Source organism: Orbicella faveolata, unplaced genomic scaffold (assembly GCF_042242905.1).
Source record: "Orbicella faveolata isolate gen_17 unplaced genomic scaffold, um_ofav_v1 contig_35, whole genome shotgun sequence".
In the NCBI taxonomy this organism is placed as follows: domain Eukaryota; kingdom Metazoa; phylum Cnidaria; class Anthozoa; order Scleractinia; family Merulinidae; genus Orbicella; species Orbicella faveolata.
In genome coordinates, this window is record NW_028301564.1 from 21,102,760 (window position 1) to 21,117,500 (window position 14,741).

The window sequence follows — 14,741 nt, forward strand, 5'->3', positions numbered from 1 at the left end:
GGCCGAGGCTTCAATAACTCTGGTTTCCCGGAGAAGTGTCGGAAGCGACTGGGAGGGTTACTACAGCTACCTATTGCCCCTGTGACAGTTTATTCCCTAGCTGAATCTGCGGGGGGGGGGGGGGGGGGGGGGCACGGTAAGGGCCAAACCGCTAACCAATTTAAGCCATCAAGCATTCATCACCAGGTAACATTAGGTGTTCAAGGGGATTTAAAAACACTAACTGCAAGCTATTGATTAGATTGAAATCTCTTTGTGGATGTTTAGATAAAGAGAAGCCGGTAACTTAACCATACCTATGACAAGGAACTTTCTCTTGAGAAAGGGAAGCTACTCCTAGCTCTAACCATTTCGACCATTTGTATCCCAATATTTCTATTTCAAATTAATTTTGCACTGTAGTCGAAATGCCTTCCTAAAACAAGTTCCCGAAGGTAAGATTGTTTCAGAGGCAGAAAGAGTAAACAAGAGAGACTTGATGACTATTTTTAATAATTAATAATTACATCAGAAGGGTAAAGGCTATCTGCCTTAATATCTAAAAACTTAAAAGTATGATTGAATTCTTAAGTAAAAACATCAATAATATAAAATGGAAATCCAGTTACAGCATTAAAAAAACACCATGTAATATAGTGGTTCTTCCATGAATACAGAAAGAATCACATTAACTGACAAGATACATGTTTTCATAATTATGATAACCTAATCAACCACCCTGCCCTCCTGAAAAATAATAAAAAAATGTAACAAGCTAAAACAGAACCTATTGTACCAGGGTACACACTAGAGTCACACTAGTGGGTATCAGGCATTAGCATAACAGTGAGTGACCTACTATCAGGTAAACATGCAATCTGATTGGCTACTCAGTGTCTGACTAACAATCAATAAACAAACTCAATCTTTAAAAATGTTTCCAACTCAAAACATTTAAAACTAATTAGTGAAATGTCTGGAATGAAATGATTGGTTAGTGCATTATTATTTTTTTGTATTTTATTAATTATTATTGATTGAGGTTGTTTACAAAAATTATGATAAAAACAAAATTATGCTTGAACTTGTAGTTTAACGGTTCACTCTTCACTTCTATCGAATGTAGTGGTGAGGCTTCATCTCTTGTCAGCTACAGGTGTCTTGGCCAAAACGAACCAACCTTGGCTAATTCTTAACTATATTCCTTGTTCAATCTTATTCCCTTTGGTCAACTACTTGGCAGTGTCATGCTCATGCTGTTGTAAGGAGGAAATCAGCTGTTGATCACTTTTGCTGGATAAACCAGCCTGACTAGAAACTTTTGCTTAAAATTCGTTCGGCTTCTCCAATGAAACACACACTGACACAGGGGTTTCATTTAAGTATTCAGCAGGAGGGGCAACTGGTTTTTACAGGCAGGAAAACTCTTTCAACTAAACTTCTATATAAGGAAAACTATCCTCTAGATCATTGGTCAAACCAGGCATGTCAAACCCCTGTTTTGAATCAATTTTTTGAGCAACAAAAAATAAAAACTACCCTATATACATATATATAGGAATAGTGCTAATGGTAAAAATTAGTATAGGTAATCATACAGTTTCGAGTTCAATTTGGAATTAATTTGCACGAATGAGTTTTTCAAAAAGCTAAAATTGCATGAGCCGCTTTGGCGAGTGCAATTTCAGCTTTTTGAAAAACTCACAAGTGCAAATTAATTCCAAATGTAATGAGAAAAACCATATGATTACTTATTAATAATATAGGCATGAAAAAATTTGCGTGGAGGAAGTGCCAGAAGACCTTTCTTGAAGCCACTTTTTCTCATTTGAGAAAACTTTTTTCAATGTTTCCGCACAAAATTCTCGTCATCATTTTACGTAATATCATTGGCTTCAAAAATTTCCTATTGTCTTTCAGCCAATCATAATCCAGAATTATGATGTGTAATTTCACTGGTGTTACACTTTTTGCACCGGTGTTACACTTTTTGCACTGGTGTTACACTTGAACTCCATTGCTCTCAGCCAATCACAATCGAGTAATTTTTTCACGTATATTATCATTCTTATTAATTGCATAATCTCAATGTGTTGTACACAGCCGTAGTTTACAAAGCATAAAACAAATGAATAAAAATGAAAGTTAAAAAATATAATCATGATCTAAGAATTAAAATTAGAAAAAAGTAAAATATTACACTGGATTGACCTAAAAGATGCTATGAGTAGTCCACAAACACTTTGATCAACTAGAGTTTACGCCACATTGAATAGCCTCAATAACATTAGAAAACAGTGTCAGATATGCATCGCAGACACAGTTTAAGCAATGCACCTAACTTCATGTGCAGGGGTGTAGCTAGGGGGAATCCTGGGGTGTCTGTGAACCCCCTTTTGTAAGCCTTTTTTAAGCAAACAAGCCACAACAGGTGGCAAAAATGACATGACATTTGGGTGAGTACCCTCATTTTGACACAGCGTGATCCCCCCTTTGAAAAATCCCAGTTATGCCCTTGCATGCATGATATAGACTGAAGAATTAGAGAAAAATATTCTGGCTGTGCATCAGTTCTGCTGTACAGTGGCCAAAATAAGACAATCAGTTGATGTACAGATTGGCATTGAATAAAGACCATTTCTTGGCTGACATGTTAACACATAGCATCTATAAAATAGGGTGCTTTCCATTATGCCAAGATTCTTGAAATTTCAGTACTAAGGATCAAATGGAACGATGTTTCAGTTTGATCTGACCAGAATATACAGGACCACCTTCAAAGGTGGTTCCCTTTAATCAGTTGGTCTGTTTGGATCGCAATTTGCTGTTCCATTTTGGCAAGTTCCACCTTAATTTCCTACCTCTCTTCAGCTTTAGATTTCACTTATGTGGGGGATTGGGGATGCGTATAGAAAAAGGTAAGAGCCATTCCTCTCACTTGGTCTGGTTTGATTGGAAAATGTGGTAACATTTTCCATTGGTTAGTTCCACTGGTCTCTGACCGGTCTGTTAAGCATAATGAAAAGCACCGTCCCATGGTTTCCAATACAGTCACTTGACAGACATTTCAGTCAACCAGTAGTGTCAACTGTTTGTCACAGGCTACCTTTACATATAGATTGCCATTTGAAACTTACAGGATGCAAGAATCATGATTCAAGTACCTGGCAAGTAAGCAAGACATCTCTTAGTATTCTAAGACGAGAAATTTTGAAAAATCTTGAGCCAAATGACCGAATTAACGGTACCCATTCATTGCTGTCCACATCGTAAGCTTGCAATGACATTTCTTGCCTGCCGCCATCTTCACTTTGAAAACAACCAAAGACATAGATATGCTCTTTGAAACTTACAGCACTTGCATAGCCTCTTGGCGCAACTGCACTTGGAATTCCTGTCCAGATGTTGGTAGCTGGATCATACACCTCACAGGAATCTGTAGCTGACTGCTCAGAGAGGCCTCCAAATACAAACACCCTTTGCTTAATGGCTACACCGGCAGCATGTCTTCTTCTTGCAAGAGTAGAACAGCATTTATCCCACGTGTTATTAGTGGGATCAAACCTTTCAACAATGTTCACGAATTTACCAGTATCACTCATGCCTCCAATAGCATACAGATAAGTTCCGTCAGCCACTGCACATATGCTTGATCTAGGGCTGCTCAGAGGAGAAACGTCTTGCCATATGTTGGTGTCAGGATTGTATTTCTGCACAGTGCTCAATCGCTTGCCATCATTGCTTTTGCTTTTGCCTCCAACTACGTACAAGAAACCCTGGAGTGTAGCAGCCGCAGCGCACCCTCTGACTTCTGAAACATCACCTTCAGGGGCTTTTCCAGAGGTCCACAAGTCAAGTGAGGGCTCATAGCGTTCAGAGGTGCCGCTGGACACATTCCCACCAATGAGGTACAATTTACTATGGCAAGTGGAAAGTGTGTGACAGTATGAGTTATGAGGGGACAGCATGTCAGCTAACTGATACCACCTATCTTCAGAGGGAAGGTAACACAATGTTTTCCTTTGTCCACAAGCAACAATGGCATCTTCGTGAGTTTTGAGGCATTTTCTAGGGGCCTGACTGAAAAAGTGCTCCTCTGTACCCTCAGAAATACAATTTATTGCATCTAGGGCCAAATCCAAACATTTCTTTCTGGCTTTTACAAAGCGATGCGGGAGAATCACTTTGGACAAATAATTGAGCGGCACGTAAACCAAACGAACATGTTGAAACAAGTCATAGAAACATTGAAGATTTTTTCTATAACCGTTTGTCTCGATCCATTTTACGACCACCTCAAAGACCACTTCTTCTCCTTTGATGATGATTTCATCACTTGAGATCCATTCCTGGACTTCTTTGCTGCTCATATTAAGAAACTCTTCAGTTTCTGCTACAGCAACAAAGTTGGCATGAATGAAATCCTTAGCACCTTTCAGAAGTTCTTCACACCGATATTTCAAGGCCAGATAATAAGCTACGATGCAGTTGGAAAGGGACAGTGTTTGCATGATGAACTTGCTCGACAAAACTTTTAGACTTGGAATCAAGAAATAATCTGCTTTGGCCAGGAGTTCGTGTGCATTGTTTTCATTGATGACAACATGTCCCGTGTACAGATACTCCAACACTTCTTCCATCACAGCTTTGCTCGTCTCTTCTAATCGGATCACTCCTTCTTTCTTTTCTTTCATGTCACTGTTAAGAGCGTTGTCAAAGAACGGACTTGCTGCACATAACACGATCTTGTGAGCTTTCAAACAAGATTGATCGTCACCGGAGCTAACTTCTAGAATCACATCACAAAACTGGTCGTTCTTTCGCCGAGTATCAAGGCCTTTCATCATTTCAACACAAAATTGCTGCTTAGCAGCCTCAACGGCTGGTAAAACAGCAGAATCCATAACTACGCTGATCAAATGAAGTTACCCCAGGTGAAACACAGCTGAGCCGAGCTGACACAACCGGAGAATCAACCAGATCGTCAGCGAGACAAGAGATCACGCCAACGAAGCTATACCGCTGGGCGCTTAATGAGCCCGCAGACAACGAAGGGCCATAGAATGTTTGTTTGGAATGTCTAGTCTGCGAGCAGGCTCACGTTGCAGACGTTGGAGCACAAGGGCGCACGGCGTAACCGCGAGCGCGAAATCGAGCGGCGATGCCAAACTCCTTTCCGCCGGATCGCTTTGCTCTTCGCCGCTCGTGCGCGTGACTCAAAGGTGAGCCTATGATCCAATTTTTGACCAGAGAGAAGGGCGGGGAGGTAGCGGAGGGGCAGCCGACCCTTAAATTTTTGAAAATTACCTTATGTTGTGATTTGACGCGAGTTTGGCGTGTGAAGGAGCGAGTTTGCCAACCTTTTGAAGTTTGCCAACACGAGTTTGCCAACTTAAGTTTGCCGTGTGAAGGCCGCTTTACACTGGCACTACTCAAACATACGCAGCTTAAACGATTGAGAGTCAATTCAAGGGGCTAGCTTATTGCCAAGCAACATATTATTCTAGAGTTAGTTTTAAAGTCTGCTTTAAACAAACAGCTCTTCAGACATGATTAATGAAGTGACTTTTTTCGCTTTTATCAACTCTCTGTAAACAATTTTTAAATACCAGCAAAGAACAAACGAACTCGTAATTACTAGGTAATGTAATAAAATGATGATTATACAGTGTGAACTAAACTATGGAATTTTTACCTGTGGTTTCTGGGCTAGTTACATACTGATAATGACTTAAACATGTCATTTGTATTTTCCTGATTGGAGCCAAATTGTTCTTGTTCCTAATTAAGACAGGCACCTCACTAGATAGTTAATCAACAACATCTACACAGCTGTTTCATAGACACAACTACCTTTTTAGCACAGCAGGCTAATAAGCAACATCCAGCTCGTTCTTACGTTCACTTAATTAGTAGCGCCACGTCACTGACACAACCACCTCATAACATGCAGGGATAGTACCTCTCTGTAAAGTGCCTTTTAGAAGGAAAGTGGCCTAACGAGCAGAGATACTCCATGACGGCATACAGCCAACAAGAAAGTTCAACTAGTAAAGCTACTTGTTCCTTGCCCTTTTCTCTGAGTTATTGTCTCTTCAAATTGTTTCTTCAGATAGTCACATTCAGTTTTATTTTTTACACAGCCGCTTTAATTTATGAGCACAACTATCTCATTAGCACAGCAGCCGCATTATCAACAACCAGCTCGTTAATGCGTCTTTTTCACAGCCGCCTCATTAGCACATCACTTCCTTGGTGCGCCACCTCATTGGCGGAAAATATCATCAGCTCAGCTACCTCGTTAACGCGACAACCTTGGCAGCACAGCAACTCATTTGAACGGCACCTCATTAGTATAAAATAAGCATGATCACGTCAGAAGCACGGGCACCTTATTATTATAAGTCTCTTATTAGTGCGGCGACTTCATTAATAGTACTGAATACTATTATCACAGCCACTTCATTAACACAGCCGTCTCATTAGTTGGACAAACGTATAACAATGGCTACCTTTGTCAAAATGGGGAACCATGGCCCTAGAACCTACCCTAGTCCATTTCTGCTATCATCTTCCGGATCAGATTTAGAATGTTATTTCAGCTAAACATGCAAATTATGAGTAAATCTCTTTTGATCAAATCTACATGGCCAGCTATTTAACTGACAATTTTCTGTTATTTATGGTTTTTTTTTTTCCATTAACATGATACTCTCGTGATTCGAATCAATGCACCATCTCTACTGGCGCACGCTTGCACATCTTCTTGCTCCACGTTTCTTTCCACTTGACTTAGCTTCTTGCGAATGTTCCCTAATGTTTTCTCCTCCCTCGTCTTCCACTTTTGCATATTTACTTGAATCGTACTCGTCCATGTTGATCAGTTCCAGGTATGTCTGAGATAACAGTATAAGTAATGAACATTTATCTTAGTGACAGTGGCAGCTTTTGACGTGCTCAAAGCGAATGTGTTAGGGGTTAGAAGTAGCTGGAAAATCCCATTCGATGCATGACCTTAAAGAAGTGGTCAAAAGAGAGGAGAGCGTACTGGAAACGGGGAAATAACATGCTTGAAAATGACCATATATGTGGGAGACCGATTAATATCCTCTCCTATAATTAATATAGGAAAGCGGCCGTGAAAAGTAAGTTTAGTTGGTACATAAATAAAATACTTACTGTAGAATAATCATTCATATTCATAAACTGTCTTAAATTTCTGACAATTTATATACTAGAGGAGGGCTCGTTTAATTGAGAGAATATAATAAAGAAAGGAGAATCAGATGAAGCGACCGTGTAAGATCTATGGAAGGACAAATCAGATTCGAGAATTTTGTTATCAAAACCGTTATTACAAACCGTGTCACGAATATAAGACTCCATTCTCTTTCGCAGATTTTCAAAGGGAGGACGGAAGTCAGGGTTGACGTTCCAGCACCTCACCATAATGTCATACCTGAGGAAAAAAAATAGTTTTAATTACATCCCTAGTAAGTTATGGTATTTAACTGAAGGCAAAAAATGTTAGCCAATTATATACGATTCAACAGAGCTTTGATCAATTAAGAGCACCAAAAATGCTTGTTGCGATGTTTGATGCTGTTGAAAATCAGAAAAGATTTCAACAAAGGCGACCCATAACAGAGGGAATCCTATGATTACAATTTTTAACTTGGCTTGAAATGACCTGATTGTAGTCGCAGGGTTTCTCAAAACGTTTCTAGCAAAATTTCAAAGTGTTAGCTGTCACGCAACCAGTTATTTAATTAAAATTACATAATTTCAGAACAAATTCAGCCAAAGGAAGGCATTTTCTTGTGTACATGTCAGTCTCATAACACATTGAACACATTGGTCAAACACCAAATCAACCTTGAACGTCGTCTTGATGTTTTTAAGACTTTGATACCTTATCATCAAGTCAGTGGAAGAAAAGATTTCAAAAATCACAGTGACCAAACAACAGAGCAGGCGATAAAACCATTTACTGATCTTCCCACAAATTCTCAATGTTTAAATTACTTTCTTCTCTCAGAGGCAGTACAGTCCCTTGGTTTTAAGACAAGCTGAGCACTCCTTGGATTTTTAAAGTTCTCGGAACTTTTCCGGCGACAGTTTTAGCGAAATAATATAAGATTTAAATATTTAAAGAAAATCTCAACAGGAAGCATAATAAAACGTGTTTGCATCCCGGCCGGGAGGACTCCACATAACAAGGAAGGGGGTGCTCGTCGGAACTTTTCAAAAGAACCCCTAAGAATTACCAAAATCCTGTTTTATGGGCATGGGTTGGATTTTTTTCACCCCTAAGAGGTACCAATTCTAAAACAACACATCATCTCCTGTCATATTCTTTCCGCTCAATACCCTAAAGGTACCTGAAAAGCTTCCGCTGTGGACCTTTTGAGGTTTAGCACCCTAAGAGGTACTAAAACCGCTCTTTGAAACCCTGAAGGGTACAACGAGCACCCCCCGTCCCTTTTATACGGGAGTCCCACTGGAGGTTTGCAGCTATGATTATTAATAGTTTCAAGTCGCCTTCTTTGCCTTCGATCACAAATAATATAATGGTCTAAGAACCAAAACCTACAAAGATTTGTCGACGTGTTGGGGCTTTGGCATCTTGTAACCTTGTTTAATTTCCACTATTGTCTTGGCTTCTGACCAATCGGGATACGGAATGCCTCCTGTTGTGGATTAGTACGGAGACTTGTTAGGGGCCTGATTACATACACACTACGTTATGTGGGCATATATAGCGACACACTAAGGAGTATTTTGGTCTAAAACATGGATATGATTTTGCTTCTTGTTGTAATATTGAGTTTAGAAGTTCACTATTTGATCAAAAGAGTGGACGACTTTTTGTCTCGAATAATTAGCTGTAATATTTTCCTGTTTGAGCTTCAGGGAGTTTAAAACCTGTTATGCTAGTCTTGATCTAAATAATGGACCCAACTTGCCCCAGATTGCTTATTCGCTAAAAAAAACATAACTGATTTTATCAAATAACTTAAATTAGCTAACGTGTGCTAAGACTGTAAAATCAAAATCATTACACTGCCTAGAAGTAATGAAGAATAACGTACCAATGGTGAATATTTCGTATAGGACAATCCCATAAGACCACCTGTTAAGATGTGGGTATAGCAGTTATTGAAGAATGATAAAAAAATGTGATTTAGAAGTTAATTAGGTTTGGCTATTACACTAAATTACTTGCTTCTGACCAGTTGAAACCAGTTCAATTTTACCTTAGTTCCACTCCATAGGAGTACTTGTAATTCTTTCATGGCAACCGTCTGTAAGCGTAGCCAAACGTGACAAACTTAGTGGCAAACTGAAAATGATTCATTGTCGGTGTCCTCTGTGTTAAATGAACACCGTGACTGCGAAAAGCACGCAAACGCGGTTCATACTTTACTGACTCTAAAAGCATACTTGAAGTTCTAATCTTGAGGTTTGAAAGTCGTCGTGAATTCTTGTCACTGGTAAATTTATTGAATCACTACATTTATTGGCTATGTAACATATCAATTACGAGAAATAGTTTCTGCCACATTTTAAAACGCCGATAAGAGAGTTGAAAATACGAAGCACAGCGGAGTATTTTTGAGGAACTTCGAGGTATTTGGAAACGTGATAAAACAAGGTCTTGATTGTTTGATATATCTTCTCAATCAAATATAGGAGAAAACGGAGAGATAAAACCGGAAAAATTTACGTTGATTTATGATGAGATTTCTAAACTCCATCACTGTTATGATTTCCTGTGTATTAACTTGTGGAATTACTAATGAGTTCGAAAACCTGGGCGAGGGGTAGTAAAGTCTAAGCGCTATTTATTTGTACATACACATCACTTAATGGTGAGAGATCTGCAACATTTCCAAACAGAATTTCAGGTGCTGTCCATTTTACTGGGATGCAGCCCTGTGAAATAAAACAGTAGTACACAACTTGTTTAGAGACACATTATGGAGTAGTTTTCACTGAATGTCTAAAGTATTTCGCATAAACTTTGTCTTTGCATCAGTGCTGGTTTTCACTGAGGCATAAGCATAAGTAACACACGCATCCGAAGTGCGGTGCCGCTAAGTAGCTAAGTAAAACCATAACAACAACGACGTTATTGTTATAGTAGAAGTTAATGATAGGTTCAGTAACCTGACACCAGTAATTGTTCATCCACGTTATGCTTGTTTATAACTAATGTACCTTTTTGGCATTGCCATGCCCGTATTTGAAGGTCTGATATGCCAGTCCAAAGTCAGTCACCTTACATATGTAGTTTTTATCAACTAGCACATTTCGAGCTGCGAGGTCACGATGGATTATCTACAACATCAAAACATGGCATAAATTATCGTAGAAATATTTACGGCAAGCTCGCCGGCCTACTAACACTTCGAAATATACACTTTGGGGAAAACAGCTCCTTATAGGCTCTTATACAATCAAGTAAATTAGAATTTGAGACATGCACGCTATCCTTAAGGGGAAATTGTCACCATTTTTAACATGATGTTGGAAATCCCAGAAACATACATCGATCTTTGGAAGCTTAACAATAATGGTTTCATTTTGTAGAGCAGTACTCGACATTTGACTAGAAGCCATTAGGAAGCGAGGATGGCGAGGATGGAAATGGATTGTGATATGGATTTTTGAAAAGCGTCAGGATGTCAATTTTTCAAAGGTTCAAGTTTGGCTCGAAAATCATTAAAATGTTGCAAAAATGCTGCTGCAGTGTAGATTTTCTGCAAGAAATTGCTTTTAATCATTTAGTTAGCTAGAGCTAATTAAGTTCCGTGTTACATAAATTTAGGGACCAATTTCGTGAATTTGTAACAGTGTTAGGAAACTGAATACATCGTGACAGTGTCCTTTTTAAGTGTAGTAGATGTACTCTTACCCCTCTTGATCCAAGGAATACCATGCCTGTCGCAGTCTGTTTGGCAAATGATACAAGGTCGTATATTCCCAGCTCTTCAATACTTCCCTCTCCAAGATGGTATTTGTCATGAATTCCCCTGCTTTTTCTCAGCAAACCAAGCAAATCTCCGAGCGCACAGTACTCCATGACCATAATTGGATACCCTTTGAACAGAGGTATAATGTAAACTAAAGGTTCAAAATATACTTTACTACTGTGTAGAATTTCTTTTCAGAATAGCTGACAATTAACATGATATTTACGTCATGTTTAAATGTGCTCAAGACTAAAAGTTCAAAATCTATGATCCCAAGATAAAAATATTTCAGAAATGGAAAAATTAAATGCATGCAAGCCATGATTAACAAGACTAAAAGTTCAAAATCTATGATCCCAAGATAAAAATATTTCAAAAATGGAAAAATTACATGCATGCAAGCCATGATTAACAAAAGAAACAACTGATGTTCTTGTAATTATATATCACTCAACTTATTTAGTAAAATCTTAAGGCAGTTGAAGAGTTTTCCCAGTAGATAAGTGTCTTATTTCTAGTGGAAAAAATAAAGACACAATTACTATCGATAGAATCTTTGTTCCACCTCAGACGCTTGTAGTGAGTGGAAACAAAACATTCTACGATTATCGCTGTGTTTGGTTCGACGATGGCAAAGGATAAATGATGCTTAGACCTTAAGTATCTTATGAGTAGAAGCCGGAGAAAATATCACTACTGTCTGCGACCTCCGCCACAACTGATTCAAACTGGAAAAACCTGCAAAATCTTTAAAGCGCACACTAAGGGGAAGTTTGTTAAACCGACATCTTAAGTGAGTAGAATGACACATTTTGCTCAGGTAACGTCAAGTGATCATGACACAATTTTGGCACATAAAAGTAATCATTTTTGATTAAATGCCTGGCACTTTACTGTATTTACCTTCAGTTGTAACACAACCAATAAACTTAATAATGTTTGGCTGCTCAGTTTCTCCAAAAAGCTTTCCCAATTCAATCTCTCTCATCAAAGCTTTCCTTCCTTCCTCACCAGAAGTGGCTGCAAAATATGAAAGCACCAGTTGGAAAATCGATATATTGCTGTTTGTTTCATGCACATGAAACAATTTAAGACAGATTCAGTGCATCTTACGTGTAAAGCACTTTACAGCGACCGTCTGAATTCCAAGTTCTCCACCTGGGTGACTCAAACGTGCTCTCCAAACTGCTCCAAATGCTCCATGGCCAATGGACCCCTTGAGAACTAGACGCTCACGTACAATCTCCCATTTATCCACGTCCTCATTCCTTATTTTTAGCTCAGCTGCCTTTACTTCACCTTTGCTAAATAATTGAACAAGTTCACCCATTTTTAATATCAATAATAAAAATATAGTTCAATGCAGTAAAATGAAAGTACTACGAGTACCGCTAGGTAGGTTTGCGCGTAGAAATTTTCAAGGACTGTGATTTCATTTCAGTAAAAAGGTATCTTTATCTTTGTTGAGCGACACAACAGACATTACCCACGTACGTAGGGATAAAGCAAAGTTGAATTAAGTAACAACGAGTTGTTATTTACTTAATCTATATACAGTTTTGTGTACTTCATAATATTTGCAGATTGTTTTCTAACTACCATATCGACGCGGTGTGGTTGATGGATCCACACCTTTGAAGAAGAAGTCGAACAAAAGCTGTTATAAAGCAGTTTATTTTTGACTTACTTGGCCATAGTTGTACTCCCAGAGGTAAAGTCTGAATCATATGCAAAATAAAACAAAACGGGCCAACGGAGTTTAAGCCCAGGCATGGGGTTAGAAAACAGCAAATTAGCATTTACTGTTCCATATGCGTTCAAGACGTGTTGAACAAATTTTCTTGGGAAAGGTGGCTTCTCTTGATTTTTTATCAAATATTCGGAGCGCGAGCAGCCTTGTAGTCTGACTAGTAACAACTAAAAGTACCAATAACAAGGTGCTTTAACACAAATTATGCAATATGCACCAACAAAGTGTCCTGCAGATTTCTGTCAGGTTTCTTCTTGTGTCGGAATATCCTACGACATGAATCCCGAAACGTTTCTTCAGATGGCTTTTTTCTTCAGTTTAATACAACATGTTACATAGCTTCCGCACTCGATTTCTCTGTCTCACTCACCTGGGTTTCGACGTTTGCAAATGTAGCAGGCGACACAAACAACACAGATCAGGAGAATGAAGGCGGATATAGGTCCAGCAATGTAATACCACTCAAGAGAACCACCAGACCCAGGAGTAGCTGTCAAAACAAGCAATTCAGACTTGCTGTCGGCGCAGAATTGATTTCAAACAGCTATCAAACAGTTGCCATAATATGCAATACTATATCAAGAAACTCTGCCGAGTACAATGTAGCTTTTTGAGTGGCTTACACTTCATGTAGACCACACTTTGTCATGAAGCGCTTGTTACTTGGTCCGCTGGGAAGATTGGATTCCGAGTTACGCCCGTCAGACTCATTTTCACAGTGGCGTGCCTAGTTTCATTCTTTGCTCCTGCTTTTAGTTTTCAAGGTAAGTTGTTTTCATTTTTTGGCTTGTTCTTGAGTTCAATATCTTATCATTTTGCTTTACATGTGCCGAAAATCTTACTGCGTAATTTCCTACAAATAACGAAGCCCATTTGCCTTTGTTTTTTCACTTGGAGGCGCTCATACAAAAACAGAAATTAATTTCCTGTAGCTTCTCATGTGACAATTAGCCTGTCTGCCTGCAAAGTCGCCATACAACTGTCATCATTCAGATATTGCTTACTTCTAACAGTGATCTTCACGAGAATAATAATAATAATAATAATAATAATAACAATAATGATAATAAAAAAAATAATAATAATAAAGTTTTTTGGGCGCATTTAAAAACTCAATGCGCTTACATTACTATATAGAAAAATCAGTGAGTCAAAACCTACACAATGTTTCTTATAACAGCAATAAATAAAATAAATGAAATAGTTAATTTAAAAATGAGGTGAAATGTAAAAATGAAGCTAGATACAGTTCCTCGTACAATAAATTAAATATAAAATTTCCCAAACAAGAACGTCTCGAAGGCAGATTTAAAAGATGAAAGAGATGTTGTATTTTTAATAGTATCCGGTAGATTGTTCCATGATATAGATGCGAAGAAAGAAAAGGCAACTTCAACGTATGTCACAGAGTTCACAGTAGGGACAGTAAAAAGTAGTTTAGAGGATGAGCGTAGGCTTCGCTACGGGTTGTATTGTTGTAGGAGGGGCGACAAGTAGGCTGGACGAAGTCCATGGATAATCTTGAATGTGACAAGCAGAACTTTGAATATAATCCGGGACTCAACAGGTGGCCAATGTAGTTCTCGAAGGGCAGGTTTGACGTGCTCGCGTCGTTTAGTTCCACGGTGATAAGGCGTGTGGAAGTGTTTTGAATTCTCTGAAGTTTATCCAGTTTCTGTTTTGTTCCTTAATAAAAGGGGCGATATACAGGGTGAAAAGTAATGGTCCAAGTATAGACCCTTGTGGGACACCATAACGTAGGGCACAAGATGTGAACACGTGATCTCCAATAACTAATGGGCTCCTGTTGATTGCCAACGGTTTTCAAGGTAAGATCCGAACCAGCACAGTGTCTGTCTTGAAAAACCAAGGTAAGACTCGAGTCTTTCCACCGAGATCGTATGATCAGTAGCATCAAAGGCCGCTAATAAATCGAGTAGTACTAATACAACATCTTGGCGACGGTCAATTGCTCTAAGAATGTCGTTTGTTACACGTAGCAAGGTCGTTTCCGTAGAGTGGTGTTTCCTATATGG

General features: G+C 38.8%; 2 protein-coding genes across 2 annotated transcripts in view; both read right to left on the reverse strand.

Moving 5' to 3' along the window:
• Positions 1-472: 472 nt before the first annotated feature.
• LOC110064065 (kelch-like protein 11) lies at positions 473-5,515 on the reverse strand. Its single transcript, XM_020771067.2, has one exon. The coding sequence runs from the start codon at positions 4,881-4,883 to the stop codon at positions 3,129-3,131; it is 1,755 nt and encodes a 584-aa protein (XP_020626726.2). The 5' UTR covers positions 4,884-5,515; the 3' UTR covers positions 473-3,128.
• Positions 5,516-5,650: 135 nt separating this feature from the next.
• The window catches only part of LOC110064066 (fibroblast growth factor receptor 1-A-like), a 35,504-nt gene continuing 26,413 nt past the window's right edge, over positions 5,651-14,741 (reverse strand). Inside the window, exons 14-24 of the mRNA XM_089274205.1 lie at positions 13,076-13,195; positions 12,643-12,673; positions 12,069-12,259; positions 11,859-11,975; positions 10,898-11,082; positions 10,201-10,320; positions 9,839-9,915; positions 9,072-9,112; positions 8,573-8,669; positions 7,342-7,438; positions 5,651-6,875 (exon numbers count right to left, since the gene is read on the reverse strand). Coding sequence (XP_089130331.1) covers positions 6,720-6,875; positions 7,342-7,438; positions 8,573-8,669; positions 9,072-9,112; positions 9,839-9,915; positions 10,201-10,320; positions 10,898-11,082; positions 11,859-11,975; positions 12,069-12,259; positions 12,643-12,673; positions 13,076-13,195 — 1,232 coding nt within the window. The 3' untranslated portion in view covers positions 5,651-6,719. The remainder of the gene's footprint in view (positions 6,876-7,341; positions 7,439-8,572; positions 8,670-9,071; positions 9,113-9,838; positions 9,916-10,200; positions 10,321-10,897; positions 11,083-11,858; positions 11,976-12,068; positions 12,260-12,642; positions 12,674-13,075; positions 13,196-14,741) is intronic.